Source organism: Sus scrofa, chromosome 6 (genome assembly GCF_000003025.6).
Source record: "Sus scrofa isolate TJ Tabasco breed Duroc chromosome 6, Sscrofa11.1, whole genome shotgun sequence".
NCBI classification, from domain to species: domain Eukaryota; kingdom Metazoa; phylum Chordata; class Mammalia; order Artiodactyla; family Suidae; genus Sus; species Sus scrofa.
This window is the reverse complement of record NC_010448.4, coordinates 13,083,769-13,098,127: the sequence shown is the minus strand read 5'-3', so window position 1 is coordinate 13,098,127 and position 14,359 is coordinate 13,083,769. Positions and strand designations below refer to the sequence as shown.

The following is a 14,359-nucleotide window of genomic DNA, read 5'->3' as shown; positions in this document are numbered from 1 at the left end:
GCATAATTTCTATTTTTAAAAAATTTCAATTTAAACTAAAATAACAACAAAAATCAGCTCACCCATTTCTCCCACCTCTGGCAACCACCAATCTATTATCTGTTATCTATGAGCTTTGGTGTCGATTTTTTTGTTTTTGTTTTGTTCTTTTTAAGATTCCACACATAAGAAAGATCATACGGGGAGCTCCCATTGTGGCTCAGCAGGTTATGAACCTGACTGGTATCCATGAGGACGAAGGTTCAATCCTGGCCTCGCTCAGTGGGTTAAGGATCCAGCGTTGCTGTGAGCTGTGGTGTAGGTCCCAGACACGGCTCAGATCCCATGTTGCTGTGGCTGTGGTATAGGGTGGCAGCTGCAACCTCCAATTCCACCCTTAGCCTGGGAACTCCTATATGCCACTAGAGTGGCCCTAAAGTAGCAAAAAAAAAAAAAGAAAGAAAAGAAAAAAGATCATACGGTATATGACTTTCTTTGACTTATTTTACTTAGCATAATGCCTTCAAGGTCCATCCATGTTATTCCAAGTGGCAAGATTTCCTTCCTTTCATAGCTGAGTAATATTTCATCACACACATACATACATAGACATATTTTCTTTAACCATTTAACACACTGTTTTCATATCTTGGCTACTGTAAATAATGTCGCAATGACCAGGAGGGTGCATATATTTTTTAGAGTTAGTGTTTTCATTTTCTTCGGATAAATACCCAGTAGATCATTTTAACAATCCTAACTTCAACCCATGAGCATGGAATCTTTTCATTCGTGTCTTCTTCAATTTCTTCATTAACATATTATAGTTTTCAATATAAGAAATTTCACTTCCTTGGTTAAATTTATCTTCTCCATTTTTCTACTTCATTGTCTTGTCTTTACTACTTTCTATGAATTTGTCACACATTCTGCACATACTGTCAGATATGTACTAAAGAATTTTTTCTGGAGTTCCTGTCGTGGCACAGTGGTTAACAAATCCGACTAGGAACCATGAGGTTGCAGGTTTGATCCCTGGCCTTGCTCAGTGGGTTAAGGATCTGGCATTGCCGTGAGCTGTGGTGTAGGTTGCAGACTCAGTCGGATCACGCGTTGCTGTGGCGTAGACCGGTGGCTAGGCTCCAATTAGACCCCTAGCCTGGGAACCTCCATATGCCCCAGGAGCAGTTCTAGAAAAGACAAAAAGACCCCCCCCCCAAAAAAAGAATTTTTTCCTTCTCTATGGCTTGCCTTTCATACTCTCAATACTGTATTTGATGAAACAGACTTTAATATAATCCAATTTATCAATCTTTTGTTTTTACTTACTGCTTTTTGTTTCCCATTTATTAAATCTTTGCTAATCCCACATATTCTCTTATGTTATCTTCTAGAAATTTCATGGTTCTACTTTTGACATTTAGATCTATAATGCATCTAGAATGGATCTTCTGTGAATGGTGCACATTAAGGCTTAAGACTCTTTACTCAAGAGTCACATATGAGTCTGTTTCTGTTCCATTGGTTTACTTGTTGATCCTTGTGCCTTGATCACTGCCTTAATTACTGCTACTTTAGGAGTTCCCTGGTGGCTTAGCATGTTAAGCATCTGGTGTCACTGCTGTGGCTCAGGTTCAATCCCTGGTGAGGAACTTCTGTATCTGCATGGTTCAGGTGTGGCAAATACATATATATATATATACACACACACACATATATATATATACATATACACACACACACACACACAGAGCCATGGTACATTGTCTTCAATCAGGTGGTGAAATCTTCTCTGCTTGGTTTTTTTTTTTTTGGCCATACTCATGGCATATGGAAGTTCCTGGACCAGGGATCAAATCCGAATGAAGCTGTAACCTACTACACCACTACTGTGGCAATGCTGGATCCTTAACACACTGCACCGGGCTGGGAATCAAACTGGCACCACCACACAGACAAGTGGGGTCATTAACCCCCTGCGCTACAGTGGAAACTCCAGCTTGGTTCTTTTCAAGATTGTTTTGGCTATTATTGGTCAAGAATACGTTCCCACATAAACTTTAGAATCAGCTTGCCATTTTGATGACAACAGAAATTGGACTGCACAAAATCTGTAACTTGGTGAGAGTTGGCATTTATAATAATGAGTCTCCCAACTCATAATTATCTATCTCTTCATTTATTCAGGTCTTCAAGTTCCTCTGAATAATATTTTATAGTTATCTGTAGAGATTTCTTAAATGTTTTGTTAGCTTGATTCTTACGTATTTGATGCTTTGTACACTATTTCAAATAGACCGCCTTTTTTTTTGTCTTTTTTTTTTTTTTTTTTTTTTGTCTTTTCAGGGCCATACTTGGAGCATATGGGGTTCAACTGGAGCTATAACTGCCGGCCTACACCACAGGCACAGCAACACCAGATCTAAGCTACATCTGCGACCTACACCACAGCTCATGGAAACACCAGATCCTTACTTAACGCACTGAGCGAGGCCAGGGATCAAACCTGCGTCCTCATGGATACTAGTCAGATTCGTTTCCACTGTGCCATGACAGGAACTCCTCAAATAGTATTACTTTTTAATTCACTTTCAAAAATTGGCTTGTTATGATTAGTTAAATGTATAACTAAGTTTTGTATGCTTATCTTGTACCTCGGTCCTTCACTAAATTTATCTATTAACCGACCGTAAATTCTTTTCGATTTTCTATTTACGCAACCATGTCATCTGTAAATAATGCCATCTGGAAACAATGAGTTTTGCTTTTTCCTTTCCAGTTTTTACCTGTTTTATTTCTTTTTATCTTACCATACTACCGTGGCTAGGATCTGAGAGTGAGCCAACTATGTCTTATTGCCAGTCTTACCTTTCTACCTGTCAGTATTTCATCATGTTTGCTATAGGTCTTTTTACAACCACCTTTTATCAGATTAAATAAATAAATTCCCTTCTAGGACAGGTCTAAAATTAGATATTTTGGTTCTGCTTTAAAATAAAACAAAAGGAGGGCAAGAAGAGGTATAGTTGATATAAGATTGATCTAAATGATCAAAGTGAGGTGGTGATTACATGAGAGCCAATTTTATATACTCAGCTGAAATATTAATTATATACCCTAAAATTTACCCTTCTAAAGTATAATTTAGTGGCTCTTAGTATAGTCAAAGGTTGTGCAAACATCACCACTATCTAATTTGAGAATATTTTCATCATCCCAAAAAGAAACTCTATACCCAGCAGCAGTCACTACCCATTTCCCACTTCCCCCCGAGTCCCTGGCAACCACTAATCTTTCTATCTTTGTTGATCTGCCCACTCTAGACATTTCATATAAATAGAATCACATAATATGTGGCCTTTTGTGTCTGGTTCTTAAGTTTCATCATGTTGCAGCATGTATTAGTACTTCATTCTTTTTTTTACAGCCAAGTAATATTTTACTGTATGGACGTATTACATCTCACTTATCAATGATTCCACTGATGGACATCTGGGCTGTTTCTATTTTTTGCTTATCTGTATACACATTTTTGTGTAAACATATGCTTCCAATTCTCTTGGGAGCATCTGGGAGTAGAACTGATGGGTTAGATGATAACTGTTGAACCTCCACAATGTAGGAAAACTCCAATTTCTCCGTATTTTCAATAACATTTGTTATTGTTTGTTTGTTGTCTTTTTAGGGCCTCACCCAGAGCATATGGAGGTTCCCTGACTAGGGGTCAAACGAGCTATAGCTGGCAGCCTACAGTAACATGAGATCTGAGCCATGTCTTCAACCTACACCACAGCTCACAGCAACGCCGGATCCTCGACCCACTGAGCGAGGCCAGGGATTGAACCCACAACCTCATGGTTACTAGTTGGATTCGTTTCCATTGTGCCACAATGGGAACTCCCTGTCCATCTTATAAAATTACAGACATCTTGATAATTTCCTGACAGTGGGTTAAGGACCCAGCATTGTCACTGCTGTGGTGTGGGTTCAACCCTGGTCAGAGAACTTCTGTCTGTCATGGGTTTGGCCAAAATAAATAAATTGCAGTCATCTTGGTAGATGTAAAACAGTATCTTGTGGTTCTGATTTGCATTTCCTTAATGATGAATCATGTTGAGCATCTTTTTCATGTGCTTATACCTTCCTCAGAGAACTGTCTGTTCAAATCCATTGCCCATTTATTTTTATTTTATTTTATTTTTTTTGTCTTTTTGCCATTTTCTTGGGCCACTCCTGTGGCATATGGACGTTTCAGGCTAGGGGTCTAATCAGAGCTGTAGCCGCTGGCCTATACCAGAGCCACAGCAATGTGGGAACCGAGCTGTGTCTGCGACCTACACCACAGCTCACGGCAAAGCTGGATCGTTAACCCACTGAGTGAGGCCAGGGATCGAACCTGCAACCTCATGGTTCCTGGTCAGATTCATTAACCACTGCGCCACGATGGGAACTCCACTGCCCATTTTAAAGTTTGGGTGTTTTTTTTTTAATTGTTGAGTTGTAAGATTTTTAAAATGTTTTCAACACTAGATCCTTATCAGATATATGATTTGCAAATATTTTCTCATTCTTTTTCTTTTCCTGTGAATAATTTATGTCTGCTGTGTTTACTTATTTATGTTTTTGACACACCTTTATCTACATTTATTAACAGCACTTTCTATTAAAGAATGTAGTCCTTTGCATCTGTTGCAAATACCTTTTCATAATTTAACTTAAAAAAACCTTCAAATCTCTTTATAAAAATTTTCAATGCAATTAGCTTTAGAGATCTCTGTTTTCTTTATTTTTTAGCAATACAGTTTTTGTTTTGTTTTGGCTGCACCCAGGGCATATGGAAGTTCCCAGGCCAGAGATCGAATCTGAACTGCAGCTGTGACCTACACCACACAGGTGAGGCAATGCCAGATCCTTAACCCGATGCGCCAGGATGGGGATCAAACTCACACTTTGCAGTGACCTGAGTCACTGCAGTCAGATTCTTAACCCACTGCTCCCCAACAGGAACTCCTCTGTATTTTTTAAAGGTTGTATCATGTTCAAAAAACCTTCACCCCTGCTGTATAGCACAGGGAACTATATCTAGTCACTTGTGATGGAACATGATGGAGGATAATGTGAGCAAAAGAATGTGTATACATATGTGTGACTGGGACACTGCTGTACAGCAGAAATTGACAGAACACTGTAAATCAACTATAATAAAAAATAAAAACATTAAACCCTTCCCCCTGTATGTTTTCTTCTACCACCCTTGAGATTTTATTTTACTTTAGACCTACCTAGACCTTCTCTAGGCTAAGTTGTCAACTTAAGCGACCAGCCTGCTTCTCTGCTTTTGTAGTCTCCCATTCAAACTATCAAACAATGCAGTGAGAGAGCGGTTTATTCCAGTTCTGTCAGATAGATAACTACTCCTCTTTCAAGTCACAACTCAAGTACCATCTCCACTCTTAAGTGTTTCTTGACATCAACCCATCTGGGCAAAATTCACTTTTGTGTCCCCATTGCACTCTTACTTTTTGCACAGATCTGACTTCACATCAGTTAATCCCCTTTCAATGTTAGACTTCATGTAATATGGAGATATATACATATGGCCTTGAGTATATTAATTAGTTATCTCTGGAGTTCTAACCTGCTAATTCTAATATATGTCTCTGTCTTCAAGGTGTTTATTTATGTGTCACACTTCCACCAGGGTTTAGTACAGAGTTGACAGATGACGGTATGATGACTAAATGAAACAACTTTAAAATATGGAACTCTAAAATTCTGTAGCCTGATATGCAAATAAACAATTTCATAAGGCAGCTGTAACTGAAGAAAAATTTAAACTTAAGTATTAAATATTATTTGGCAGAGACTGCTCCTTTCTAGAAGAAAGAAATATTTGTAGATTTGTAGACCACGGCTCTTAAATAAGGTTAATCATCCTCTTGTTAAGATTAAGTGAATCTAAGAAAACATGACATTTCATAAAACAACAGGAAGAGTATCCCAAAACCTGTCATCATATACATAAAGCATATGTGGTGAATTATGAAAAATCCATACTTACATGATTGCAGTCTGAAGAAATTTCATTTTCAGGCTAAAAGTGAAAAAAAAGAAGAGATTGTTAAAAACTTCTCAAGTATTCAAACACCATCAAAATACACTAAAAACAAGAAATGTGAGTATTCAACTGCATATATTTCTTCAATATGAGGAGTAAAATGAGGCTTATGTGAGTTCCCATTGTGGCTAGCAGAATCAAACCCAACTAGTATCCATGAGGGCATATGCAGGTTCGATCCCTGGCCTTGCTCAGTGGGTTAAGGAAATGGTGTTGCCGTGGCTGTGCTGTAAGTTGGCAGCTGCAGATCTAATTCAACCCCTAGCCTGGAAACTTCCACATGCTGCAGGTGCAGCCCTAAAAATCTAAAAAAAACCAAAAACATGGGGAAGGGGCCTTATTTATCTTTTAGATTGCTGGAGAGAAAGACACCAGAAAAGTAGATGCAGCACAGTCCCTTTTTAATTGATGGTACAATCTGGAAATTGGGAAAATGGAGAAGAATGTACTAAAGATATAAAGCAACAGTCACAGAAGAATCCTTATACGACACGCGATAATTCTGAAAGCTAAAGAGAATCAGGCATAATACAGGTTTCCTTGCTTTAAAGAAAGTTAAAGATCTGAAACAATCGGCTTATTAAAGAGAGCAAAAAAGGTCTGACAATGATTAAAAGTTAGTCTCACGTCACCACTAGGGGAGCAAGATAGTAGGTACACAGGACCTTTATGTACTACATTTGTAATTTTCTATGTGCCTATAATCTTGCAGGACTATGATTAAAAATAAGAAGTTTAAAAAAAACGAAATTTCAGATTTCCTATTGTGGCTCAATGGGCTAAGAACCCAGCTTAGTGAGGATGAGGGTTTGATCCTGGCCTAACTCAGTAGGTCAGGGATCCAGCATTGCCGCAAGCTGCAGTGTAGGTCTCAGATGCAGCTCGGATCCGGTGTGGCTGTGCTGATTCAATCCCTGGCCTGGAAACTTTCATATGTCATAGGTGTGGCTATAAAAAGAAACAACACAAAACAAACCCATAAATTTCCCCTTTTTTTGGTTCCACTGACAGCATGCAAAAGTTCCCAAGCCAGGGATCAAACCCGAGCTACAGCAATAACTGAAGCTGAGCAGTGACGATCTCGAGTCCTTAACTGCTGGGTTACCAGGGAACTCTAAACAAATAAAGAAAGAAAGAACAGAAATTATTTACATGTTCCCATGAATACATTTGCTCATAAAGCCAGGTGCATATACCTGAGATGAAATGAACTTGAATTCTGTGCCAAAAAAGTAGCCTAGGTTATGTCTAATATTGCATAGCTTTGCTATACACCTCTCCTTTAATTTCTCTGGTCATACCTTTAAAAAGATATAACTATCATAATGCACACCATAACAAAGTATTTCCTTTGAGTCTCCAAAGCATTCCAATCTGTTCAAAGTGAATTCTGTGTTCCCTCTATGAAATATTTCCAACATAGGTTGTTAAAGTTGCCATTTTCAAAATAAAAAGATTATCTATATTCAAGGATAGAAATAAGACAATAAATAAAACGGCAAATGTTAACAAATTAAGTAAGCATACCTAGCATCACTTCAGGAAGAAAAAGTTTTCTAGGGAACTATTCATTATACTGCAGTATTTAGCAGGTATTAATACTGATGTACAAATGCCCCTTTTTTTTTTGGCCACCCCAAGGCTTATGGAATTCCCAAACCAGGGAACAGATCCGAGCCACAGTTGCTACCTATGCTGCAGCTGCGGCAACGCTGGATCCTTTACCTACTGTGCAGGGCCAGGGATTGAACCTGCATCCCAGTACTCCAGAGATGCTACTGATCCTGTTGCACCACAGCAAGAGCTCCTACAAACTCACTTTTGTAGTTACTTATAAAATATATTAAAATTGACTTTAATTAGATTGCTTGGCAATTATAATAATATAACACACCACTTCTGAGCTTTTTCCTTCCTTGTCTAAGTAAGAATAGATATTTTAAAGCCTTTCTGAGTCTCAGAAATCAGCCTCTATACTGTGAATTAATCTAGCTTAACTGTGTTCACTTCAATTCAGATTTATAATCCTTAACAAAGCACAGATGGCAATTAATATCACTATCGTCTTATTTGTACATATTTCTATTGAACAATAACTTTGGTTTAAAGGGGCTTTTTTTTTTCCCCCTAAAGGCTGCAAACGCGGCATATGGAAATCCTGGGATGGGGACTGAATCTGAGCCACAGCTGTGGCAATGACAGATCATTTAACCCACTAAGCAGGGCCAGGGATTGAACCCATGCCACAGAAAGCCAAGCCAGGACTCTTAACCCACGCGCCACAGCAGGAACTCCTAAAGGGGCATTCTTGAAAGAAATTCAGAACATTGGAGAATTTTCAAAGTAACATAGTCAAATGAGATTTAAGCTACCCATGGGAAAAAAGTGTTGCCATGTTTATAATCCACAGGACTTACATTAGCAAGTTAATGACTGTTTTAACAGCTTGCTTCCCTACAATGGCAGACTAAATTATTTCACCCAGTTTTCCACTCCTCTTTAATAGGATTTGATATCCAGATCCTTCGCCCTGGAACTCTGCACAGCCTCCTGCTATGGACTGAGTATACCCCTGTTCCACTCATGTCAGGCTACATCGTGGATTTGCTCTGGCCAATGGGATTTTAGCAGGTGTAATATGAGCAGAGGCTTTAAATGTGCTTGGGTGGTTTGGCCTGTACTCTCCCACTCCTGCCATTCCCCATGAGAAGAACAAGTACAAGTAGTTGCTAGTAAAAGGAAAACAAAAGACACGTGGAGCAGACCCAAACCTAACCCACAGCCCAGAGCACAGCCACCCCAAGTGACCTGCATAGCCATGAATGAGAAAAACAAATATTTCTCATTATAAGCCCTTGAAATTTTGGGGGTCTTTGTAATGAAGAAAAAAATGACTAATATGCCCATCGAGCACATGATATAATAAAAATTTCAAAAACTTTAAGTTGTAGTTAGTAACTGCTGTGATCTAATTTAGTGAACCACATTAGTTAAGCACAGAGTACTGCACCTTTTATGAAGGAATGACACAGTCCACAGAGACTAAGTGAACTGCAAATGTGGAAATCAGTGTTTGGCTTTCATCTCTTTCACTGTCTTGATGTGCAACTAAGAATAAACCGATCTTGTTTTTTTCTATCTAGATTTAGTTTTTCCACCTAGAAAGAGAACATGCCAATATAGGAATGCCCTAAGAGCAATGTTTCTATGTTTATATGAGGTTAAATGTTATACAATGCTATATGATATATGTTACATGATGTTATATGATGTTAAATCACTGAGATTCATAGAAGTGAACAGCTATAAAAACTTCCACGTGTCATTACAAATAGTTACTCTCACAAATTTAAAAAGGCCTTTAGAATCAAAGGACACAGTAATGGTTCACAGGAACAGAAGAGAGACCTACAAAATACAAAATAAAAAGTAGATTACCCAAACAATGAAGAATGCCAGCACGAATTAACTCTAGAGAAAGTAAAAAAGAAAATGCTGTGGTTCAGCACTCAGCCATTGGTAAGAAACTAAAAGAAATCTCAAGGAACGAAAACAAGCGTGGACTGGTTCTGACACAGGCCTTGCTCTGAGCCTGCACCACTGTACCACCGCTGTGAGGTCCCAATCACATCACTTCATCGATGTAGTGTATTTCTGAAAATCTGTAAATGCATATAGGCGTGATGATGTTTCATCCTAGAGATGAATACAATGGGGACTAACCCCAGAACTACTAAGGGAGAATGTAAGCCTGAGGATTTTCCCCTTTTGTTAACAATCAGTGAAATGACGCTCTGAAATGATCCCAAGAAAGGCATCAACAAGTAAATGTTGAATAATTATGATGTACCCAAAATTGTGCTGGGCAATGTTGTGGGATACAGAAAAAAGGTAATGCACTGTCCCTAACCTCAGATAGTTTATAATCCAGCTGCAGAAATAAAACGGTGAAATCAAGCAATTAAACAAGAATAGGGACTTGAGCTAGATCTGAAGGATTAGACAACTCATGGACGCGGAGAACAGACTTGTGGTCGCAGAGAGGGAGGGAGTGGGATGGACCGGGAATCTGGGGTTAACAGATGCAAACTATTCCTTCTGGAATGGATAAGCAATGAGACCCTGCTGTATAGCACTGGGAACTACATCTAGTCACTTGTGATGGAGCATGATGGAGGATAATGTGAGAAAAAGAATGTGTGTGTGTGTGTGAGAGAGTGTGAGACTGGATCACTTTGCTGTACAGTAGAAAATAGAACACTGTAAACCAAATATAATGGAAAAAATAAAAATCATTAAAGCAAAAAAATAAAATAAAATAAAGGAGTAGACCAAAGAATAGTTTCCAGAGAGGATTAAGTTAGATGATCTCCTGGGGCTCAGGAAGAAAATAATAGAACCTCTCTTTTTAAAAAGCTCATCCCTTTTTTCCCTATCTTAAATTATAATGATATTTTATTCTAAATAGTCACAAGATTTTAAAGGTTTTTTTGTTTGTTTGTTTTTTGGCCATACCCATGGTATGTGGAAGCTACCCAGGCCAGTGATCCAACCTGGGCCACTGCAGTGACAATGCTGGATCCTTAACCTGGTGCACTACGAGAGAACGCCTTCAGAAGTTCCTGCTGCGGCACAAAGGGATCAGCAGCATCCTGGGAGCACTGGAATGCAGGTTTAATCCCTGGCCCAGCACAATGAGTTAAGGATCTGTTGTTGCAGGAGCTTCAGCTCAGGTTGCAACTACAGCTTGGATCTAATTCCTGGCCTGGGATCCATGTGACTCAAGGTAGCCAAAAAAGAAAAGGAAAAAAAAAAAAAAAAATCTCCTGAAAAGTTCATCCTTTAATTTATATTTTAATATTTTTATGAATAACTATATATACAACACACACACACACACACACCACACACACACTAGAGTCTGCTTAATAATTTTTTTCAAATGATAAGAAGAACACAATTAAGATAGAGGGTTAAGAACTAAAACATTTCTTCTGACCAGTTTAGGAGTCCTACCCCCCCAAATCCCCGCCCCTTCAAATCACAGAGCAAAGTGATGGCTCGTAGGCTGTGGAAGCATCAAATTAGAAGCTGAGCTTTGCCACATTATCAGCTGCTCTCTATTAGTTTGGAGACAGAAATCTGGACTTCAAAAAGAAAAGTCTCTAACATCAATTGTTTCCTCACTGGAATTAAAATACTGTCCTCTTAACAATGGAAAACTGGGAGGAGAAAAATTTACAAAAAGCCTCACCAACAGCTGTTAAATTAATGATCAAATTTTGGAGAAGAGTCTGTTAAAGTTGCATATTAGTATCAATAAAGAAATTATTATGAATAGAGGAAAGAAAAAAAAAGGAGAAAACATGAAACATCCCTCTAACCTAACACAGCAGTGACTAAAATAGAGAAGGAACTCAGTTAATGTTGAATGAAGGATGCAGCAGCAGCACAGGAGAGACAAGCACTGAGTCCTTGGAGACACCTGCTCGACTCCAGTAAAGAATGTGATGAGTGCAGCAGAAAACAGCACAGGCGGTCACTGAACTGGTGCTACGTTTATTTCTTACAATATGATGGACTGCAAGAAAAAGAGTACTGCATCCAATTTACAGATAATATAAACTGAGGGACATAATCAAAGATGCAAGGCTAGGAGACGACAAAACTGGATTTACACATTGATCATAAATGACAACTAATGCTTACTGTGATGCTTTCACCTTGACACTCCCAAAAAAGGGTGAGTAAGTCAGGCTGAGCACAATGATGGGGGGGTGGCCTTTGGGAGGTACAAGAAAAAGAAAGGGAGACAGGACAATAAAGGGAACTAGTGCTCTAGACTGATTTGACAACTATGTAATGAATTCATCAATAGCCTGGGTAAGAAACTGGTAATCAGATCAACTACGGTCTGGATTAGCCCTTCAAATTACCACAAGTTATATTTAAAAAAAAAAACTGGAGTTCCCGTCGTGGCGCAGTGGTTAACGAATCCGACTAGGAACCATGAGGTTGCGGGTTCGGTCCCTGCCCTTGCTCAGTGGGTTAAACGATCCGGTGTTGCCGTGAGCTGTGGTGTAGGTTGCAGACGTGGCTAGGATCCTGCGTTGCTGTGGCTCTGGCGTAGGCTGGCAGCTACAGCTCCGATCAGACCCCTCGCCTGGGAACCTCCATATGCCACGGGAGGCCCAAGAAATAGCAACAACAACAACAACAAAACGAAAAGACAAAAAAAAAAAAAAACTTTGCTTACAATGTTTTGGGTATTATTTTAATCTCCTAATTGGATAAGCCAAGCTGAAGTAGTTGATTTTAAACCTTAATACCCCTAGCCCTTCCTCTAAGTTCCATAAACTCAGAATGAGCTTTAAGGGACAGAACTGTGGAAAAAGAACAATAGACTAACAGATGTATTTAGCTAGAAGATCTGAGATTTTAGATGTGTCACTTAACTTCTCTCAAACCTCAAGGACAGGATTTGGATTAAAATAGGGATTCACTCCCAAGGATCGCATGACAAACATTAGGAATGAGATCATCCTGAATCTGAAAGAAAACTTTTGTGTGCAGGTATTTTCTGAGAATCCACAGCTGTCATCATAATCTCAAAAAGATCCTTAAGGAAAAATTAAGAAACATTGGTCTAAGATGGTTGAAATTTTTTCCAGCTTTCTAGTCTACAAAACTGAGCTGTGGAACATAAAAAAAAAAGTATTTGTTGAAGTCCACATCTTCTAATGCAGGTAATTTGCATATTATTATTATTACGGTTTCCTACTACTTCATCTTAATCATTCTTTGCTGGTCAAAATCACAACAGAGGTTTCCTAACACACTGCTGAAAAGCTGCAGTCTGAATGTTCTCAATTAAATCAACCATCACATTCACTTAAGAGGATGATTTTTACAGAGTACAAGTCTGGAACTATGATTTCCCCAAGGCGAACAGGCTGAGGTAATGAGTCTGGCAGAAGAAATTAAAGGATTCACAAAACTAACTTGGAAGTTGTCCCAGTTCTTTAAAAGAAATACCTGGGAGTGAGATTGTGTCTAAAAGATAAAACATTTCTATAGTCACAGCAACAGAAGTTGAACTACTCACCAGATCACACCTGATACTAAAGTAAGTGGCAAGAGATGCTGGTTATTAATCATCAGAGAGAAAACAAACAAATGAACAACAAAAAATCAGTGTATTTGTGCTTTCCTGGCCTTGTAAAAATCTGAAGGCTGGGCAATACCCTGATTCCTTCTTCTGATTAGAAACATTCTGCTGCAGAAGTAAGTAAATTCTTCTTCTGGGAGTTTATTCATTAAGAACCTAGTAAACTTCCAATCATACAAGCTATTCAAAAACAGCAAACTGAAAATAATGCAGCTGGTAATGCTTAGGTAAATCCGGTCTTTTAATCTCGGTAAACTTTCCCTGAGCAAGTGTAAACTGAATATTGACCCTCAGTCAATTCACAACTAAGTTCCTCTTAGTGCCTTATTCTGGCTCAATCAGAATTAATTTTTATTTGTATCCAGGGACAACTGCTAAGTATTGTTTCATCAAAAGATCAGTGATCAACATAGGCTTTGTGCCCTCCAACAAGGCTCTGATTCACTAAAGAGTTTTGCTTTTATATGATTCTTTCACACTCATCCATCTTTTCAGAAAGAATTTACTGTAGAGGTCCAATGGGAGATAAAAAGGTATGGGAAAGAATTACAGATGCCAGCTCTCAAGTAAATTAGTGTGATAGTGGAGGTAAAACATGAGTCTATACCTAAGCATCACACACAGCTGAGTGTGCGGATGAGGGGGCTGATATTTTAAAGAAGGAAAGAAGTACCATCCCCCATCATGAATCAGGATGACAGAAATCAAAGAGAGTAGGATTCCTACCATGGCACAGTGGGTTAAGAATTTGACTGCAGCGGCTCAGGTCACTGTGGAGGCAAGGGTTTGATCCCCGGCCTGGTACAGTGGGTTAAGGATCCAATGTTGCCATAGCTGTGGTTGAAGTTGAAGCTGTGGCTCAGATTCAGTTCAGTCCCTGGCACAGGAACCTCCGTATGCCACAGGTATGGCAGAAAGAGAGAGAGAGAGAGAGAGAAAGAAAGAGAGAGAGAGAGAAAAGAAAGAAGAAAGAGAGAGAGAAGAAAGAACGGAAGAGAGAAAGAAAGAAAGAGAAGGAAGAAAGAAAAGAGGAAGGAAGGAAGGAAAAAGGAGAAAGGGAGAAAGGAAGAAAGAAAGGAAGGAAGAAAGAAGAG

The 14,359-nt window shown here is 38.9% G+C and overlaps 1 protein-coding gene across 1 annotated transcript in view; it reads right to left on the bottom strand.

The window, feature by feature from the left end:
- Window positions 1-14,359, bottom strand: part of GLG1 (golgi glycoprotein 1) — a 153,659-nt gene that overhangs the window by 67,360 nt on the left and 71,940 nt on the right. Inside the window, 1 exon segment of the mRNA XM_005664351.3 lies at window positions 6,041-6,073. Coding sequence (XP_005664408.2) covers window positions 6,041-6,073 — 33 coding nt within the window.